General features: G+C 42.5%; 1 protein-coding gene across 1 annotated transcript in view; it reads left to right on the plus strand.

Annotated features, from left to right (window-relative positions):
• Window positions 1–18,315, plus strand: part of tmem198a (transmembrane protein 198a) — a 69,992-nt gene extending 51,677 nt beyond the window's left edge. The window contains exon 7 of the mRNA XM_061879981.1: window positions 9,406–18,315. Coding sequence (XP_061735965.1) covers window positions 9,406–9,558 — 153 coding nt within the window. The 3' untranslated portion in view covers window positions 9,559–18,315. The remainder of the gene's footprint in view (window positions 1–9,405) is intronic.
• Window positions 18,316–21,351: the final 3,036 nt, after the last annotated feature.

Below are 21,351 nucleotides of genomic sequence, written 5' to 3' on the forward strand. Positions count from 1 at the left end.
GGGGAACTTTTACCTTTTTAGGACCAGAAGTGGGAAATAGTCCAGAAAATAAGGTATTTACATTTTAGGTCCAGAAGTGTGAAATAGTCCAGAAAATACGTTATTTTGGGGGGAACTTTACCTTTTTAGGACCAGAAGTGGGAAATAGTCCAGAAAATATTGTATTTACACTTTAGGTCCAGAAGTGTGAAATAGTGCGGAAGATACGTTATTTTGGGGGGAACTTTACCTTTTTAGGACCAGAAGTGGGAAATAGTCCGGAAAATATGTTATTTTGGGTGAACTTTACCTTTCCAGGACCAGAAGTGGGAAATAGTCCAGAAAATACCGTATTTACATTTTAGGTCCAGAAGTGTGAAATAGTCCAGGAAATACTGTGGTAAATAGTCCAGAAAATACAATATTTTGGGGCAACTTTACCTTTGGGGTCCAAAAGTGTGAAATAGTCCAGAAAATACGGTATTTTGGGGGAACTTTACCTTTTTAGCACCAAAAGTGGGAAATAGTCCAAAAAATACGTTATTTACCTTTTAGGTCCAGAAGTGTGAAATAGTCCAGAATACACATTATTTTGGGGGGAACTTTACCTTTTTAGGACCAGAAGTGGGAAATAGTCCAGAAAATACAATATTTTGGGGCAACTTTCCCTTTGGGGTCCAAAAGTGTGAAATAGTCCAGAAAATACGGTATTTGGGGGGAACTTTACCTTTTTAGGACCAGAAATGGGAAATAGTCCAGAAAATATGTTATTTTGGGGGGAACTTTACCTTTTTAGGACCAGAAGTGGGAAATAGTCCGGAAAATATGTTATTTTGGGGGAACTTTACCTTCTTAGGACCAGAAGTGGGAAATAGTCCAGAAAATACGGTATTTACATTTTAGGTCCAGAAGTGTGAAATAGTCCAGAAAATATGTTATTTTGGGGGAACTTTACCTTCTTAGGACCAGAAGTGGGAAATAGTCCAGAAAATACGGTATTTACATTTTAGGTCCAGAAGTGTGAAATAGTCCAGAAAATATGTTATTTTGGGGGAACTTTACCTTCTTAGGACCAGAAGTGGGAAATAGTCCAGAAAATATGGTATTTTGGGGCAACTTCACCTTTGGGGTCCAAAAGTGTGAAATAGTCCGGAAAATATGTTATTTTGGGGGAACTTTACCTTTTTAGGACCAGAAGTGGGAAATAGTCCGGAAAATATGTTATTTTGGGGGGAACTTTACCTTTTTAGGACCAGAAGTGGGAAATAGTCCAGAAAATACGGTATTTACCTTTTAGGTCCAGAAGTGTGAAATAGTCCAGAAAATACGGTATTTACATTTTAGGTCCAGAAGTGTGAAATAGTCCAGAAAATATGTTATTTTGGGGCAACTTTACATTAGGGGTCCAGAAGTCTGAAATAGTCCAGAAAATACGTTACTTTGGGGGGAACTTTACATTTTTAGGACCAGAAGTGGGAAATTGTCCAGAAAATACCGTATTTCCATTTTAGGTCCAGAAGTGTGAAATAGTCCAGAATATACGTTATTTTGGGGGGAACTTTACCTTTTTAGGACCAGAAGTGGGAAATAGTCCGGAAAATATGTTATTTTGGGGGAACTTTACCTTCTTAGGACCAGAAGTGGGAAATAGTCCAGAAAATACGTATTTACATTTTAGGTCCAGAAGTGTGAAAGAGTCCAGAAAATACAATATTTTGGGGTAACTTTACCTTTGGGGTCCAAAAGTGTGAAATAGTCCAGAAAATACGGTATTTTGGGGGAACTTTACCTTTGGGGTCCAAAAGTGTGAAATAGTCCAGAAAATACGGTATTTTGGGGTAACTTTACCTTTTTAGGACCATAAGTGGGAAATAGTCCAGAAAATACGTTATTTACCTTTTAGGTCCAGAAGTGTGAAATAGTCCAGAATATACGTTATTTTGGGGGGAACTTTACCTTTTTAGGACCAGAAGTGGAAAATAGTCCAGAAAATACAATATTTTGGGGCAACTTTACCTTTGGGGTCCAAAAGTGTGAAATAGTCCAGAAAATACAGTATTTTGGGGGAACTTTACCTTTTTAGGACCAGAAATGGGAAATAGTCCAGAAAATATGTTATTTTGGGGGGAACTTTACCTTTTTAGGACCAGAAGTGGGAAATAGTCCAGAAAATACGGTATTTACCTTTTAGGTCCAGAAGTGTGAAATAGTCCAGAAAATACTTTATTTTGGGGGGAACTTTACCTTTTCAGGACCAGAAGTGTGAAATAGTCCAGAAAATACAATATTTTGGGGCAACTTTCCCTTTGGGGTCCAAAAGTGTGAAATAGTCCAGAAAATACGGTATTTTGGGGGAACTTTACCTTTTTAGGACCAGAAATGGGAAATAGTCCAGAAAATATGTTATTTTGGGGGGAACTTTACCTTTGGGGTCCAAAAGTGTGAAATAGTCCAGAAAATATGTTATTTTGGGGGAACTTTACCTTTTTAGGACCAGAAGTGGGAAATAGTCCAGAAAATAAGGTATTTACATTTTAGGTCCAGAAGTGTGAAATAGTCCAGAAAATACGTTATTTTGGGGGGAACTTTACCTTTTTAGGACCAGAAGTGGGAAATAGTCCAGAAAATATTGTATTTACACTTTAGGTCCAGAAGTGTGAAATAGTGCGGAAGATACGTTATTTTGGGGGGAACTTTACCTTTTTAGGACCAGAAGTGGGAAATAGTCCGGAAAATATGTTATTTTGGGTGAACTTTACCTTTCCAGGACCAGAAGTGGGAAATAGTCCAGAAAATACCGTATTTACCTTTGGGGTCCAAAAGTGTGAAATAGTCCAGAAAATACGGTATTTTGGGGGAACTTTACCTTTTTAGCACCAAAAGTGGGAAATAGTCCAAAAAATACGTTATTTACCTTTTAGGTCCAGAAGTGTGAAATAGTCCAGAATACACATTATTTTGGGGGGAACTTTACCTTTTTAGGACCAGAAGTGGGAAATAGTCCAGAAAATACAATATTTTGGGGCAACTTTCCCTTTGGGGTCCAAAAGTGTGAAATAGTCCAGAAAATACGGTATTTGGGGGGAACTTTAGCTTTTTAGGACCAGAAATGGGAAATAGTCCAGAAAATATGTTATTTTGGGGGGAACTTTACCTTTTTAGGACCAGAAGTGGGAAATAGTCCGGAAAATATGTTATTTTGGGGGAACTTTACCTCCTTAGGACCAGAAGTGGGAAATAGTCCAGAAAATACGGTATTTACATTTTAGGTCCAGAAGTGTGAAATAGTCCAGAAAATATGTTATTTTGGGGGAACTTTACCTTCTTAGGACCAGAAGTGGGAAATAGTCCAGAAAATACGGTATTTACATTTTAGGTCCAGAAGTGTGAAATAGTCCAGAAAATATGTTATTTTGGGGGAACTTTACCTTCTTAGGACCAGAAGTGGGAAATAGTCCAGAAAATATGGTATTTTGGGGCAACTTCACCTTTGGGGTCCAAAAGTGTGAAATAGTCCGGAAAATATGTTATTTTGGGGGAACTTTACCTTTTTAGGACCAGGAGTGGGAAATAGTCCGGAAAATATGTTATTTTGGGGGGAACTTTACCTTTTTAGGACCAGAAGTGGGAAATAGTCCAGAAAATACGGTATTTACCTTTTAGGTCCAGAAGTGTGAAATAGTCCAGAAAATACGGTATTTACATTTTAGGTCCAGAAGTGTGAAATAGTCCAGAAAATACGGTATTTACCTTTTAGGTCCAGAAGTGTGAAATAGTCCAGAAAATACGGTATTTACATTTTAGGTCCAGAAGTGTGAAATAGTCCAGAAAATACGGTATTTACATTTTAGGTCCAGAAGTGTGAAATAGTCCAGAAAATACGGTATTTACATTTTAGGACCAGAGGTGTGAAATAGTCCAGAAAATACGGTATTTACATTTTAGGTCCAGAAGTGTGAAATAGTCCAGAAAATACGGTATTTACATTTTAGGACCAGAGGTGTGAAATAGTCCAGAAAATATGTTATTTTGGGGGAACTTTACCTTTTTAGGACCAGAAGTGGGAAATAGTCCAGAAAATACCGTATTTACATTTTAGGTCCAGAAGCGTGAAATAGTCCAGAAAATACGTTATTTTGGGGGGAACTTTACCTTTTTAGGACCAGAAGTGGGAAATAGTCCAGAAAATACAATATTTTGGGGCAACTTTACCTTTGGGGTCCAAAAGTGTGAAATAGTCCAGAAAATACGGTATTTTGGGGGAACTTTACCTTTTAGGTCCAGAAGTGTGAAATAGTCCAGAAAATACTTTATTTTGGGGGGAACTTTACCTTTTTAGGACCAGAAGTGGGAAATAGTCCCGAAAATACGGTATTTACCTTTTAGGTCCAAAAGTGTGAAATAGTCTAGAAAATACGTTATTTTGGGGGGAACTTTACCTTTTTAGGACCAGAAGTGGGAAATAATCCAGAAAATACAATATTTTGGGGCAACTTTACCTTTGGGGTCCAAAAGTGTGAAATAGTCCAGAAAATACGGTATTTTGGGGGAACTTTACCTTTTTAGGACCAAAAGTGGGAAATAGTCCAGAATATACGGTATTTACCTTTTAGGTCCAGAAGTGTGAAATAGTCCAGAAAATACTTTATTTTGGGGGGAACTTTTCCTTCTTATGACCAGAAGTGGGAAATAGTCCCGAAAATACGGTATTTACCTTTTAGGTCCAAAAGTGTGAAATAGTCCAGAAAATGCGTTATTTTGGGGGGAACTTTACCTTTTTAGGACCAGAAGTGGGAAATAGTCCAGAAAATACGTTATTTACCTTTTAGGACCACAAGTGTGAAAAACTCCAGAAAATACGGTATTTTGGTGGAAATTTTGGGGGGAAAATTACCGTATTTTCTGGACTATAAGCCGCACCCGTATATAAGCCGCATCCACTAAATTCTAGAAGAAAAAGTAATTGTTTTCATGTATCAGCCGCGGCAGTATATAAGGCCCAACGATATACAAGCAATACCCACTAAATAAATAAAAAATATATATTTGTTCGTATATTAGCCACATTGGACTATAAGCCACACCCACTAAATGTCAAAAGAAAATGTTTTTTTTCTACCTCATATTAGCTGCTTCAGATTATAAAACACACCAATATCTAAGCTCCACCCACTACATTTAATAGGATTTTTTTTTCTTACATTAGGCGCACTAAATGATAAGCCACACCCACTGAATTTTAGAAGAAAAAAAACATGTTTCATATGCCCGAGGCGTCGGACTATAAACCGCGGCAGTATACAAGCCCAAGCCACTATCTTAAAATAAAACATGTTAGCCACACTGGACTATAAACCGCGGCAGTATACAAGCCCAAGCCACTAAATTAAAATAAAACATGTTAGCCACACTGGACTATAAACCGCGGCAGTATACAAGCCCAAGCCACTAGATTAAAATAAAACATGTTAGCCACACTGGACTATAAACCATGGCAGTATACAAGCCCAAGCCACTAGATTAAAATAAAACATGTTAGCCACACTGGACTATAAACCGCGGCAGTATACAAGCCCAAGCCACTAGATTAAAATAAAACATGTTAGCCACACTGGACTATAAACCGTGGCAGTATACAAGCCCAAGCCACTAGATCAAAATAAAACATGTTAGCCACACTGGACTATAAACCGCGGCAGTATACAAGCCAAGCCACTAGATTAAAATAAAACATGTTAGCCATACTGGACTATAAACCGCGACAGTATACAAGCCCAAGCCACTAGATTAAAATAAAACATGTTAGCCACACTGGACTATAAACCGCGGCAGTATACAAGCCCAAGCCACTAAATTAAAATAACACATGTTAGCCACACTGGACTATAAACCGCGGCAGTATACAAGCCCAAGCCACTAAATTAAAATAAAACATGTTAGCCACACTGGATTATAAACCATGGCAGCATACAAGCCCAAGCCACTAGATTAAAATAAAACATGTTAGCCACACTGGACTATAAACCGCGGCAGTATACAAGCCCAAGCGACTAGATTTAAAATAAAACATGTTAGCCACGCTGGACTATAAACCGCGGCAGTATACAAGCCCAAGCCACTAAATTAAAATAAAACATGTTAGCCACACTGGACTATAAACCGCGGCAGTATACAAGCCCAAGCCACTAGATTAAAATAAAACATGTTAGCCACACTGGACTATAAACCGCGGCAGTATACAAGCCCAAGCCACTAAATTAAAATAAAACATGTTAGCCACACTGGACTATAAACCGCGGCAGTATACAAGCCCAAGCCACTAAATTAAAATAAAACATGTTAGCCACACTGGACTATAAACCATGGCAGTATACAAGCCCAAGCCACTAAATTAAAATAAAACATGTTAGCCACACTGGACTATAAACCGCGGCAGTATACAAACCACTAGATTAAAATAAAACATGTTAGCCACACTGGACTATAAACCACAACGGCACATAAGGTGCACCCACAACATTTCAGAAGACCCAATTATTCCCAACCGGGGTAAAAAAAACCTCCCTTCAAAATGTTCAATGTTGCCTACAGAGATCGAGAGTCCATTTTGTTTTCATTGTTTGTTTACTTATTTACCATAACGACAAGTTATTGACCTTCCAATTACGACGGTAAAAAATGCTTCTGAAAAAGAAAAGCTTATTTCGTTCGGGTTACTGGCAATATTACAAATTAGGATTACTTTAGTGCTTAAATTGCTCTCAGAACAATGCTGACAATCATTTGGAAGTTAGGGTGACTAGGATGTGGCATCGAATCTCAAGTACAGGCTGTTGGACGGCGAGGAGGACTTTTCAAACAGCCGCTACCAATGACTACAAATAGGTGTGCAGTCATCCGTAGTGGCCGGCGAAACCACCAAACTCTCCTTCCTGCATTTTAGATGATCAGATCTCCTTCTGAGCTGATACAGTATCAGGCTTTTAGGTCGGGGTCTGATCGTAAGCAAACATCGATATCAACACCAATATCGCCCGATTGTGGCGGAAAAACCGTGTCCCTCGGGAAGTCCTGTGGGGAGTGCTCAGAGAGTATGGGGTACCGGACTGTCTTATTGTGGCAGTCCGATCCCTGTATGATCAGTGTCAGAGCTTGGTTCGCATTGCCGGCAGTAAGTCGGACACGTTTCCAGTGAGGGTTGGACTCCGCCAAGGCTGTCCTTTGTCACCGATTCTGTTCATAACTTTTATGGACAGAATTTCTAGGCGCAGTCAAGGGGTTCCGATTTGGTAACCGCAGGATTAGGTCTCTGCTTTTTGCAGATGATGTGGTCCTGATGGCTTCATCTGACCGGGATCTTCAGCTCTAACTGGATCGGTTCGCAGCCGAGTGTGAAGCGACCGGAATGAGAATCAGCACCTCCAAGTCCGAGTCCATGGTTCTCGCCCGGAAAAGGGTGGAGTGCCATCTCCGGGTTGGGGAGGAGACCCTGCCCCAAGTGGGGGAGTTCAAGTACCTAGGAGTCTTGTTCACGAGTGAGGGAAGAGTGGATCGTGAGATCGACAGGCGGATCGGTGCGGCGTCTTCAGTAATGCGGACGTTGTATCGATCCGTTGTGGTGAAGAAGGAGCTGAGCCGGAAGGCAAAGCTCTCAATTTACCGGTCGATCTACGTTCCCATCCTCACCTATGGTCATGAGCTTTGGGTCATGACCGAAAGGATAAGATCACGGGTACAAGCGGCCGAAATGAGTTTGGGTCTCTCCCTTAGACATAGGGTGAGAAGCTCTGCCATCCGGGAGGAGCTCAACGTAAAGCCGCTGCTCCTCCACATCGAGAGGAGCCAGATGAGGTGGTTCAGGCATCTGGTCAGGATGCCACCCGAACGCCTCCCTAGGGAGGTTTTTAGGGCACGTCCAGCTGGTAGGAGGCCACGGGGAAGACCCAGGACACGTTGGGAAGACTATGTCTCCCGGCTGGCCTGGGAACGCCTCGGGATCCCCCGGGAAGAGCTAGACGAAGTGGCTGGAGAGAGGGAAGTCTGGGCTTCCCTGCTTAGGCTGCTGCCCCCGCGACCCGACCTCGGATAAGCGGAAGATGATGGATGGATGTGGCGGAAAATTCTAACGGTCTTAAGTCTTTTCGACGTGTGCCGATCTGCCCGAAATTGTCCTTGGTGGGTCAGAGCGTTGGGAAAGACTAGACTGCTTGACTTAAATGCACTAATTTCACCCAAAAATTGTAACCGTCTTAACTTATTTCCATGTGATCCGATCTTCCTGAATCACTCGATGGTGGGTCGGGCATTGGCAAGAACCTGACTGCTTGTGTCATCCGTGCCCGCCAACTCGCCTGAACCCTCTCGATCCTGCTTTTGATTTCTTGTGACCATGCTCTCAAGCCGCTGCCACAGTTTCAGGGACGGACAAACGGGAACCCGATTTGTACTCGTCCGTAGTGGGCGGCCAAAACTGCCCTTTGCCGTAAAACGCCAAACTGTCCTTACTGCAGTTCAGATGATTGGATCTCCTTCCGAGCTGATACAGTATCAGGCTTTTAGGTCGGGTTCTTATCGTGAGCAAACATCGATTTCAAGACAAATATCGCCCCATTTTGGTGGGAAATTCTAAAGATCTTTAGTCTCTTCGACATGTTCCGATCTTCCCGCAATTTTCCATGGTGGGTCAGGGCGTTGGGAAAGACTAGACTGCTTGAATTTAAAGGCACTAATATCACCCGAAACTTGTAACAGTCATTACTTCTTTCCACTTGATCCGATCTTCCGGAAACTTTCGATGGTGGGTCGGGCATTGGCAAGAACCTGACTGCTTGTGTCATCCGTGCCCGCCAACTCGCCTGAACCCTCTCGATCCTGCTTTTGATTTCTTGTGACCATGTTCTCAAGCCGCTGCCACAGTTTCAGGGACAGACAAACGGGACCTCGATTTGTACCCATCTGTAGTGGACGGCCAAAACTGCCCTTTGCCGTAAAACGCCAAACTGTCCTTACTGCACTTCAGATGATTGGATCTCCTTCTGAGCTGATAAAGTATCAGGCTTTTAGGTCGGGTTCTTATCGTGAGCAAACATCGATTTTAAGACAAATATCGCCCCTTTGTGGTGGGAAATTCTAACGATCTTTAGTCTCTTCGACATGTTCCGATCTTCCCGTAATTGTCCATGGTGGGTCAGGGCGTTGGGAAAGACTAGACTGCTTGAATTTAAAGGCACTAATATCACCCGAAACTTGTAACAGTCATAACTTCTTTCCACTTGATCCGATCTTCCGGAAACTTTCGATGGTGGGTCGGGCATTGGCAAGAACCTGACTGCTTGTGTCATCCGTGCCCGCCAAGTCGCCCGAACCCTCTCGACCTTGCTTTTGATTTCATGTTCTCAAGCCGCTGCCGTGTGTCTGTGTCTGCAGAGCTACATCCGCAGTTTCAGGGACAGACAAACGGACAGACGAGCGTACTCCCAGAGTCGAATGATGAGCCGCTCCAGGATGGCCGGTCTCGACTATGACTGCGGCTCCCAAGTACCCCTCACAGCGCCCTCCGGACCGCCGGTTCGCATCTGATACCTGAAAGGCCCAGACCCTCCCAAGGCTGACTGTGTGGCCAAGGTGCTCGGCCATGTTGGAGGTTGTGTTGACGCAGCCTGTTTCGCCTTTTCAAAACGTAAAGCCACAAGAGAACCCAGAAGTGCATGCCATTGAAGCCACAGCACCTTGGTCGTTGGATGGAAACCTCCGTCACGCCATCTGAGAGATGCCGGGAGCGCGGACTTGCCAGGTGCAACTTTTATTTCATGTCTGCTCAACTTGTTTTTTGTTTGTCGAGGGAATCTGCCACTGCCTTCAGAAGCTGCAGGATGAGGAAGTTACGGTCCAGAACATTCCTTCGTCTTCTCTTTTGCAAGACCTTCTCATCTCATCTGTCGGCCCTCGGTCTCTACTGGAGTGCACTCATATGTCACTGTCCTCGTTTTGACTTCATTTCAATGAAAAACTAATGTTTGTCAAAATAAACCGGGTTAGTTTATGCCTCAGCCCTCACTTAAGCCCGGGTGAAGAACGCCTTACTGACCTGTTAAGAAGGACGATGCAGTATTACCTGCTCACAGGTTCCACCTGGTGGTTATCTGAGCGCACTGCAGCTAGTCCTGGACACATTGACCAACCCCCGGCCCTTAGTTCTTCAGTTTCCTGGGAACGAGGCATAAACTAACCCAGACATCCTGTCCAAGTCAGAAAAAATGAAATAAACACGAAAACCGGTTGCCGCATGCTAGTGTTCTGTTGAAATGAGCCGCTTTGTCCAAAAAAAGCTACCGGTTGCATAATTCCAAAAAATGGTACCTTAAATTTCAAAACGCCAATTTAGATATCAAACAACGCTCTCACTGCAGAGTGGCTAGGATTGAGTTATTAATACCCAAGAGTGGTTGCACAATCCGACAGGTATCAAATAATGCTCCCACTCCCGCATGGTAGTCAGGCATGACTCTCGTGGTCCTAGTTCTTCTTTTCACGACAACTGCCGTTGTTGAAACCAGGGATGCCCAAACTTTCTGCGTCCGAGCTCCAAAGTGTCCCTAAACCTAACGACCATTTTTACCATGCGATGCACCCCAAGTGAGGAAACTAGCCTCACACCGCCAAATATGAATGTGAGGTAGTCAGGATCGTTCGGTCCAATTGTGGCAGTTTGGTTCTGCACCAAAATACTGTCAATCAATTGAAAAACTGTACCACTGTTGTTTTCATGCGAGAATTTTTCGTCTTTTTACCGTTAAAATATATGGCCATTTTGTTTCTTTACAGTTCATCACTGTCAATCGAAAAACAGGAACTGTTATTTTTTGGTACAATCTAGGCGAGTTTTCTGCAGAAACATGGACGGTCATTTTCCCTATGAATGGAAAAAACGCTACCTCTGTTATTTCGCCGACTGAGCTGCCAGGTTTTTACGGTAAAATCTATGGATTTTCTTTGCTAGCCACCTTTTGGCGGGTCAAATGAAATGAAACAAGGGGCCAAATTTGGCCCCCGGGCCCCACTTTAGGCATCCCTTGCTTGAATGGTGATTTATACAGATGAAAATATAGACTTCCATTGTTAGCATCAATGTCAACTTCCTCGCTCTGCGATTGTCTACATGCTTCCTGCTCAGAAGACACCGTGTTTACAAACGACTATGAACCTTTAGATGCTAAGTAGCTCATTTCGACAGAACACAGGTGGTCCTGATCGAAGCACTGCCATGAAGTGGTGCAGACACACCAGTGGAGAGTGAAGGGATGGTATGCAACGTTGAACTGTACTTAAGTCTGGGTTCCGGTGGTTTTGGACCATACATGTGATGTTTACATACCACATGTTACATTGAAATGTAATCAAGTCTGGGTTTGGGTTGTTTTGGACCATAGATGTGTTTACATCCCACATGTTACATTGAAATGTAATCAAGTCTGGGTTTGGGTTGTTTTGGACCATACATGTGATGTTTGCAAACCACATGTTACATTGAAATAAAATTAAGTCTGGGTTTGGGTTGTTTTGGACCATACATGTGATGTTTACATACCACATGTTACATTAAGATGTAATTAAGTCTGGGTTTGGGTTGTTTTGGACCATACAGGTGATGTTTACATACCATACATGGACCATACATGTGATGTTTGCATACCACATGTTACATTGAAATGCAATTAAGTCTGGGTTTGGGTTGTTTTGGACCATACATGTGATGTTTACATACCACATGTTACATTGAAATGCAATTAAGTCTAGGTTTGGGTTGTTATGGACCTTACAGGTGATGTTTACATACCATACATGGACCATTCATGTGATGTTTGCATACCACATGTTACATTGAAATGTAATTAAGTCTGGGTTTGGGTTGTTTTGGACCATACATGTGATGTTTGCATCCCACATGTTACATTGAAATGCAATTAAGTCTGGGTTTGGGTTGTTTTGGACCATACATGTGATGTATGTTTGGACCATACATGTGATGTTTACATACCACATGTTACATTGAAATGCAATTAAGTCTTGGTTTGGTTGGTTTTGGACCATACATGTGATGTTCACATACCACATATTACATTAAAATGTAATTAAGTCTGGGTTTGGGTTGTTATGGACCATACATGTGATGTTTGCAAACCACATGTTACATTGAAATAAAATTAAGTCTGGGTTTGGGTTGTTTTGGACCATACATGCGATGTTTACATACCATACATGGACCATACATGTGATGTTTGCATACCACATGTTACATTGAAATGTAAGTAAGTCTGGGTTTGGGTTGTTTTGGACCATACATGTGATGTTTACATACCACATGTTACATTGAAATGTAATCAAGTCGTGGTTTAGGTTGTTATGGACCTTACAGGTGATGTTTACATACCATACATGGACCATTCATGTGATGTTTGCATACCACATGTTACATTGAAATGTAATTAAGTTTGGGTTTGGGTTGTTTTGGACCATCCATGTGATGTTTACATGATACTATCCTCACAATGGTGAAAGTGTTAAAAGGAAGTTCTTTACTGAGACTATAAAATAGAAGGAGTCGCAACGGCACCCTCTACTGTTTATTGGTAAAAGAGGTACTACAGCTTATTTAGTTATGTGATGCCAGCTGGGACAAAACTACATCTGTACCCTTTTGTTTTATCTCTTGGGACTACAAACCTGGGTGCAGAAGCTGAAGATTGCCGTGTAGGTAGTGAAATACATCTGGAGGATGCTATCCTCACTTCCTGCTTGGTGTGGAGGGTTGTCAGGAGACATCTGGGACTCATTTAGCTGACACCTGAACCAATTTGATTTAGGGAATTCTTGTCCTTTAGTGATATACGACTGAACCATGAGACCAGGGAGCAGGATGGGTGACTGAACCATGAGACCAGGGAGCAGGACGGGTGACTGAACCATGAGACCAGGGAAAGGATAGGTGACTGAACCACAATGGAGACAGAAGGGTGACTGAATGATGAGACCATGGAGAAGGACGGGTGACTTAACCATGAGACCAGGGAGAAGGACGGTGACTGAACCATGAGACCAGGGAGATGGACGGATGACTGAATCATGAGACCAGGGAGAAGGATGGGTGATGGAATCACAATTGAGAAAGAAAGGTGACTGAATGATGAGACCATGGAGAAAGACGGGTGACTGAACCATGAGACCAGGGAGAAGGACGGTTGACTGAACCATGAGATCAGGGAGAAGGACGGGTAACTGAACCATGAGACCATGGAGAAGGACGGGTGACTGAATCATGAGACCAGGGAGAAGGATGGGTGACTGAATCACAATGGAGAAAGAAAGGTGACTGAATGACGAGACCATGGAGAAGGACAGTTGACTGAACCATGAGATCAGGGTGAAGGACGGGTAACTGAACCATGAGACCAGGGAGCAGGACGGGTGACTGAACCATGAGATCAGGGAGGACGGGTGACTGAACCACAAAGGAGAAATAAGGGTGACTGAATAAGGAGACCATGGAAATAGACGGGTGACTGAACCATAACACCAGGGAGAAGGACAAGTGACTAATCATGAGACCAAGGAGAAGGACGGGTGACAGAACCACAATGGATAAAGAAGGGTGACTGAATGATGAGACCATGGAGAAAGACGGGTGACTGAACCATCAGACCAGGGAGAAGGACAGGTGACTGAACCATGAGATCAGGGAGGATGGGTGACTGAACCATGAGACCAGGGAGAAGTACGGGTGACAGAACCATGACACCTGGGAAAAGTACGGGTGACTGAACCATGACACCTGGGAGAAGTACGGGTGACTGAACCATGACACCTGGGAAAAGTACGGGTGACTGAACCATGAGACCAGGGAGAAGTACGGGTGACAGAACCATGACACCTGGGAAAAGTACGGGTGACAGAACCATGACACCTGGGAAAAGTACGGGTGACTGAACCATGAGACCAGGGAGAAGTACGGGTGACTGAACCATGACACATGGGAAAAGTACGGGTGACTGAACCCTGAGACCTTGGAGAAGTACGGGTGACTGAACCATGACACATGGGAAAAGTACGGGTGACTGAACCATGACACATGGGAAAAGTACGGGTGACTGAACCATGAGACCAGGGAGAAGTACGGGTGACTGAACCATGAGACCATGGAGAAGTACGGGTGACTGAACCATGAGACATGGAGAAGTACGGGTGACTGAACCATGACACATGGGAAAAGTACGGGTGACTGAACCATGACACATGGGAAAAGTACGGGTGACTGAACCATGAGACCAGGGAGAAGTACGGGTGACTGAACCATGAGACCATGGAGAAGTACGGGTGACTGAACCATGACACATGGGAAAAGTACGGGTGACTGAACCATGAGACATGGAGAAGTACGGGTGACTGAACCATGAGATCAGGGAGGATGGGTGACTGAACCATGACACATGGGAAAAGTACGGGTGACTGAACCATGAGACCATCGAGAAGGACGGGTGACTGAACCATGAGACCATGGAGAAGGACGGGTGACTGAACCATGAGACCATGGCGAAGGACGGGTGACTGAACCATGAGACCAGGGAGCAGGACAAGACAGGTTCTATAGAAGCACGGTAAAACAGGATCATGACGGTCTGGTCAACATTAAAATGAGTTTTCTCCGACAGTACACACCTTCTTACACACCGCATCCCAGTTGGATTCACATCTCAGTTGTGGATCAATTCTTGTCCCAAGGTATTTATACTTGTGCACATTTGCAATGACCTGGTTTTTAATGGCAGTGGTCTGGTTCACATGGGGTCTCTCCTCTAGTCCATCAGCATGTCTTTAGTTTCTGATTCAGACTTGAGCTGGAGGTAAGACTCGGCGTACCAATAATGTCTGCTTGTATCTCCACGTAGCAAACCCAACTATTACTGCATGTTTGTCATATTTATGTTTACACCACACCACCTTGTGGTGAGGAGGTACAACTACCTCTCCTGTTGTCTGGTCCATGTCATGCCGAGGTCCTCGGTTCTTCTGTACAGACATCATAAATGTTTGTTTGCCACAAAGTCACATGACCAGATGGTCTTCATCGTCGGTGCATCTTGTTTGAAGAAGTATGGTGTGAAAGTTCTGGTCCTCATGCGGGTCCTGGTCCAACAGGTGGCTGTTTCCTGGTCTGGCTGCAAGAGTTTAGCAGTCGGTCACCTTTGAACACAAAGTTTGTCCTGAGGCAACAACAAACTTGGCGGCCGTGACATACTTAAAACCAGGGCTGGGCCGTTTTTGCACTTTTTGGTATCAATCTGATACCGATGCTGATACTCTTGAACTGAAAATGATCTCAACTAAGGCTCCTCCCACTTCCTACGAGGCAGCCTAAAACTGTGTGTACGGTCAGGATGTGGGCTGGTTTGGTCAAAGTCCCAGAACCAGAGCTAAAAAAAAACTGATTCAAACCAAAATTTTGCGTTTGTTTTTTAAATCGGTTTTTTGAGACTTTTCCCCAGATAGATTTGACAGTTTTTAATCTGATACTTTTTAACTGAATGATTGAATAATATTTTTTAGAGCGGTCAATGGCTCCTCCCACATCCTACGACCACCCTAAAACTATCCTCAACGTTTCGCCGGCTACCTGTCTTGCTATCCGTGGTAGCGATGTGGGCTGGTTTGGTCCAAGTCCCTGGGACAAGGTGGTCCTAACAAGACCTTGGTTTGTATCCCAACCAAATGTGTTTGATCTTGAAATCAGTTTCTTTAGACCTTTTCGTGTATTTTGCCCAAATAGATTGACCGTTTGAATCCCATACCGATACTTTTTACCTGAAAATGATCATTGAAGGATATTTTTAGAGTCCTCAAGGGCTCCGCCCACGTCCTACAGCGCCGCCTAAAACTATTCGCAGTTTATCGTCGGCTGTCTGGTATCCGTGGTCAGGATGTGGACTCGTTTGGTCCAATCAAGACCTTTGGTTTGCAACCTAAAAACATGGATCCCAACCAAATGTGTTTTGTTTGGAAATGGGGTTCTTTGGATTGTCTTGCCATGATGCCGGTTTCAACCGATAGTCAGGAGCGTCCTAGACCTGGCTCTTCATTTATGTCCGTCTTACTATTATTTCAACTTATTTGTGGACAAGATATAAATTAAGACGATAAAACAGTTACAATATGAAACAACATTAAAAAAAACAACCAACAGATATTGAACTCGGTATCGATATAAAGAAGGTCTGGATTAGTTTTTGCCTCGTTAAGGACTTGGGGTTGTAGCTGCAGTACTCAAACCTTTGAGCAGATAATAATAATAATACATTTTTTTTTGTAAAAGCACTTTTTACATTGAGCAAACCTCAAAGTGCTATAGTGCAAAAAAAACAACAACGCTAGAACCACAAATAACTGTCCCCAACAAGTCAAATAAATAGTAAAAAAATAAAAGTATAAACTGGAACAGCCAAATAGAACAAAAAGGCTTTTTCAAAAGCATTCACAGTCTGTGGTGCCCTCAGGTGGTCAGGGAGAGCGTTCCACAGACTGGGAATGGTGGAGCGGAATACCGCATCATCTCTTTCTGTTTGACATGTCAAGGGAAGGCCGTGGTCGTCATTAAGTGAGGGAGGGGCGAGACCGAGACTAACCCAGAACTTTGGGTCAGTCGCCATGTTTTCCCACAGTTTTGACTAAAAACTGCACAACAGTGAAATGTCGCTACTAAAAAGAGCAAACAACCTTGAAGTGCTGTAGTGCAAAAAAAAAACAACGCTAGAACCACAAATAGCTGTCCCCAACAAGTCAAATAAATAGTAAAAAAATAAAAGTATAAACTGGAACAGCCAAATCGCTAGAACAAAAAGGCTTTTTTAAAAGCATTCACAGTCTGTGGTGCCCTCAGGTGGTCAGGGAGAGCGTTCCACAGACTGGGAATGGTGGAGCGGAATACCGCATCATCTCTTTCTGTTTGACATGTCAAGGGAAGGCCGTGGTCGTCATTAAGTGAGGGAGGGACGAGACCGAGACTAACCCAGAACTTTGGGTCAGTCGCCATGTTTTCCCACAGTTTGGACTAAAAACTGCACAACAGTGAAATGTCGCTACTAAAAAGAGCAAACAACCTCAAAGTGCTATAGTGCAAAAAAAAACAACGCTAGAACCACAAATAGCTGTCCCCAACAAGTCAAATAAATAGTAAAAAATAAAAAAATATAAACTGGAACAGCCAAATAGAACAAAAAGGCTTTTTTAAAAGCATTCACAGTCTGTGGTGCCCTCAGGTGGTCAGGGAGAGCGTTCCACAGACTGGGAATGGTGGAGCGGAATACCGCATCATCTCTTTCTGTTTGACATGTCAAGGGAAGGCCGTGGTCGTCATTAAGTGAGGGAGGGACGAGACCGAGACTAACCCAGAACTTTGGGTCAGTCGCCATGTTTTCCCACAGTTTTGACTAAAAACTGCACAACAGTGAAATTTTGCTACTAAAAAGAGCAAACAACCTCAAAGTGCTATAGTGCAAAAAAAAACAACGCTAGAACCACAAATAGCTGTCCCCAACAAGTCAAATAAATAGTAAAAAATAAAAATATATAAACTGGAACAGCCAAATAGAACAAAATGGCTTTTTTAAAAGCATTCACAGTCTGTGGTGCCCTCAGGTGGTCAGGGAGAGCGTTCCACAGACTGGGAATGGTGGAGCGCAATACTGCATCATCTCTTTCTGTTTGACATGTCAAGGGAAGGCCGTGGTCATTAAGTGAGGGAGGGACGAGACCGAGATTAACCCAGAACTTTGGGTCAGTCGCCATGTTTTCCCACAGTTTGGACTAAAAACTGCCCAACAGTGAAATGTCGCTACTAAAAAAACGAAATCCTTACGATAAAATGTGACTTTTTGTGTGTTTTTATTGTTTTGTGGGTCTTTACCCATTTCCCGGACAAAACTGGTAAACCTCCCCTGGTCATGTTTCCTCGTCCCTGCTAATCTTGATGTCTCCATAAAGAAGTCCATAAAGGGCTTAAAAGACATGTTGTAATCAATGTTTGTGATGTCCTCTATTTTTATTGACATTATCAACATGTTTGTATTTTCGGGACACATTGACAGTCAAATTCAGAGCTCTTGAAAAAAAAAAAATAAGGACTTTGAGCTGTAGATACTTGTCATGTTTGTTCTTTGCTGTTTTGGACTTGTGTTTTTGAGAAATGTTTCTTCTGGTTTGGGAGGCGTTGACGTGAATGATCCGTGAGGTTTTTACTGCGCATGTCTATAAATGGCCCTATGGTAATAATAAATGACTTACATGGAATTCTGCCCAGCGTGATTTGTGTTTTAAAAAGGAGCTCACGGTCGTTGATGTAGTTCATTATTAGCCACATTGTGGGGAGGCGTAGGGCACGCTGGAGCCCGGCCCAAGATGGCGGCAAGGAGGCGGAGAATGCGGCTGAGCGGAATGGAGTTCAGGTGCATGGATCGCGCACCTACAGACAATTAATAAATCTCTGGCTGTATAAAAGGGCAGCAGCGGAGGAGGGCGAGGCTGATGGAGGTGGAGAGTCCGCAGCAGTGGCTGGAGAGCAGAAGCAACAGGAAGCAAGACACGAGAGACAAGAGACAAGCGCGGACCTGAGAGCGAGACACGGAGAGCGAGCGGCGACGACGCAAAAGACATCCTTTATTGCAAAATATACAAGAGTCAAACCTGCTGATTGAGAATGTCCTTCCTGGGTGGTGCTTTGAACCCACACGACGGCGTAAGTCTTTCGCACACATTTGAAAAGAAAATGACCTTTTTATCCTTTAAGTCCCAAATTGGGCCAAATATCATCAAATAATAATCTATAAATATTTATATAAAATGATCTAATATTGGATAAATATTTTTTGCATTATTTAATCATTGATTCCTGGGTGGACGAGTCACTTCAACACCATTCAAACTGACTCCTGCAAGGTATTGTTTGGAATGTTAACTAGAATGAAACTTTTTCTAATAGAATCTCCTTCTGGTTGCAGGAAATTGTTTAAAAATATGTTGTTAAAAACTAAATCTTATATATATATATATATATATAAGAAAATGGACACATTTTTTACATCAATTTTTGAAAGTTGGTTAATTGATTTAGAATCGTTATGAATAAAACAAACTGCGATGGAGATGTTTGTGCAACCACAATATTGTTGTTATTATTTGAAGTTTTGCATGGCCTTTATGTCATAAAGAGGCTGATGGAGGTGGAGAGTCCGCAGCAGTGGCTGGAGAGCAGAAGCAACAGGAAGCAAGACACGAGAGACAAGAGACAAGCGTGGACCTGAGAGCGAGACACGGAGAGCGAGGGGCGACGGCGCAAAAGACATCCTTTATTGCAAAATAAACAAGAGTCAAACCTGCTGATCGAGAATGTCCTTCCTGGGTGGTGCTTTGAACCCGCACGACGGCGTAAGTCTTTCACACACATTTGAAAAGAAAATGCCCTTTTTATCCCTTAAGTCCCAAATTGGGCCAAATATCATCAAATAATAATCTATAAATATTTATATAAAATGATCTAATATTGGATATATATTTTTTCACATTATTAGCGTTATTCAGTCATTGATTCCTGGGTGGACGAGTCACTTCAACACCATTCAAACTGACTCCTGCAAGGTATTGTTTGGAATGTTAATTAGAATGAAACTTTTTCAAATAGAATCTCCTTCTGGTTGCAGGAAATTGTTTAAAAATATGTTGTTAAAAACGGAATCTTTAAAGAAAATGGACAAATCTTTTTTTTTACATCAATTTTCCAAAGTTGTTAATTGATTTAGAATCGTTATGAATAAAACAAACTGTGATGGAGATGTTTGTGCAACCATAATATTGTTGTTATTATTTGAAGTTTTGCATGGCCTTTATGAGATAAAGATGCCATGTTTACAACGGAGAAAAAAAACTCCAAAATATTCCAAAGTTTCTCCAAAAAGTGGAATTGTGTGTTTAAGATTCCAACTTTGAGCAAACATTACAACAATGTTTGGATATTTAGAAAGTCTTCTCATGAACGCCTCATAAAAATGTCATATACCGTATTTCCTTGATTTGCCACTGGGGCGCTAATTTATTTAAAACCTCTTCTCACGCCGGCACTTACCAAAGGCATGCGGTAAAAGTAAGCATGCGCTAATTATTTTAAAACCTCTTCTCACTCCTGCGCTTACCAAAGGCATGTGGTAAAAGTAAGCATGCGCTAATTATTTTAAAACCTCTTCTCACTCCTGCGCTTACCAAAGGCATGCGGTAAAAGTAAGCATGCGCTAATTATTTTAAAACCTCTTCTCACTCCTGCGCTTACCAAAGGCATGCGGTAAAAGTAAGCATGCGCTAATTATTTTAAAACCTCTTCTCACTCCTGCGCTTACCAAAGGCATGCGGTAAAAGTAAGCATGTGCTAATTATTTTAAAACCTCTTCTCACTCCGGCGCTTACCAAAGGCATGCGGTAAAAGTAAGCATGCGCTACTTATTTTAAAACCTCTTCTCACTCCTGCGCTTACCAAAGGCATGCGGTAAAAGTAAGCATGCACTACTTATTTTAAAACCTCTTCTCACTCCTGCGCTTACCAAAGGCATGCGGTAAAAGTAAGCATGCGCTAATTAATTTAAAACCTCTTCTCACTCCTGCGCTTACCAAAGGCATGCGGTAAAAGTAAGCATGCGCTAATTATTTTAAAACCTCTTCTCACTCCGGCGCTTACCAAAGGCATGCGGTAAAAGTAAGCATGCGCTAATTATTTTAAAACCTCTTCTCACTCCTGCGCTTACCAAAGGCATGTGGTAAAAGTAAGCATGCGCTAATTATTTTAAAACCTCTTCTCACTCCTGCGCTTACCAAAGGCATGCGGTAAAAGTAAGCATGCGCTAATTATTTTAAAACCTCTTCTCACTCCTGCGCTTACCAAAGGCGTGCGGTAAAAGTAAGCATGCGCTAATTATTTTAAAACCTCTTGTCACTCCTGCGCTTACCAAAGGCATGCGGTAAAAGTAAGCATGCGCTAATTAATTTAAAACCTCTTCTCACTCCTGCGCTTACCAAAGGCATGCGGTAAAAGTAAGCATGTGCTAATTATTTTAAAACCTCTTCTCACTCTGGCGCTTACCAAAGGCATGCGGTAAAAGTAAGCATGCGCTAATTATTTTAAAACCTCTTCTCACTCCGGCACTTACCAAAGGCATGCGGTAAAAGTAAGCATGCGCTACTTATTTTAAAACCTCTTCTCACTCCTGCGCTTACCAAAGGCATGCGGTAAAAGTAAAGCATGCGCTAATTATTTTAAAACCTCTTCTCACTCCTGCGCTTACC

The sequence above is a fragment of the Nerophis ophidion genome, linkage group LG19, assembly GCF_033978795.1.
Source record: "Nerophis ophidion isolate RoL-2023_Sa linkage group LG19, RoL_Noph_v1.0, whole genome shotgun sequence".
Lineage (NCBI taxonomy): Eukaryota > Metazoa > Chordata > Actinopteri > Syngnathiformes > Syngnathidae > Nerophis > Nerophis ophidion.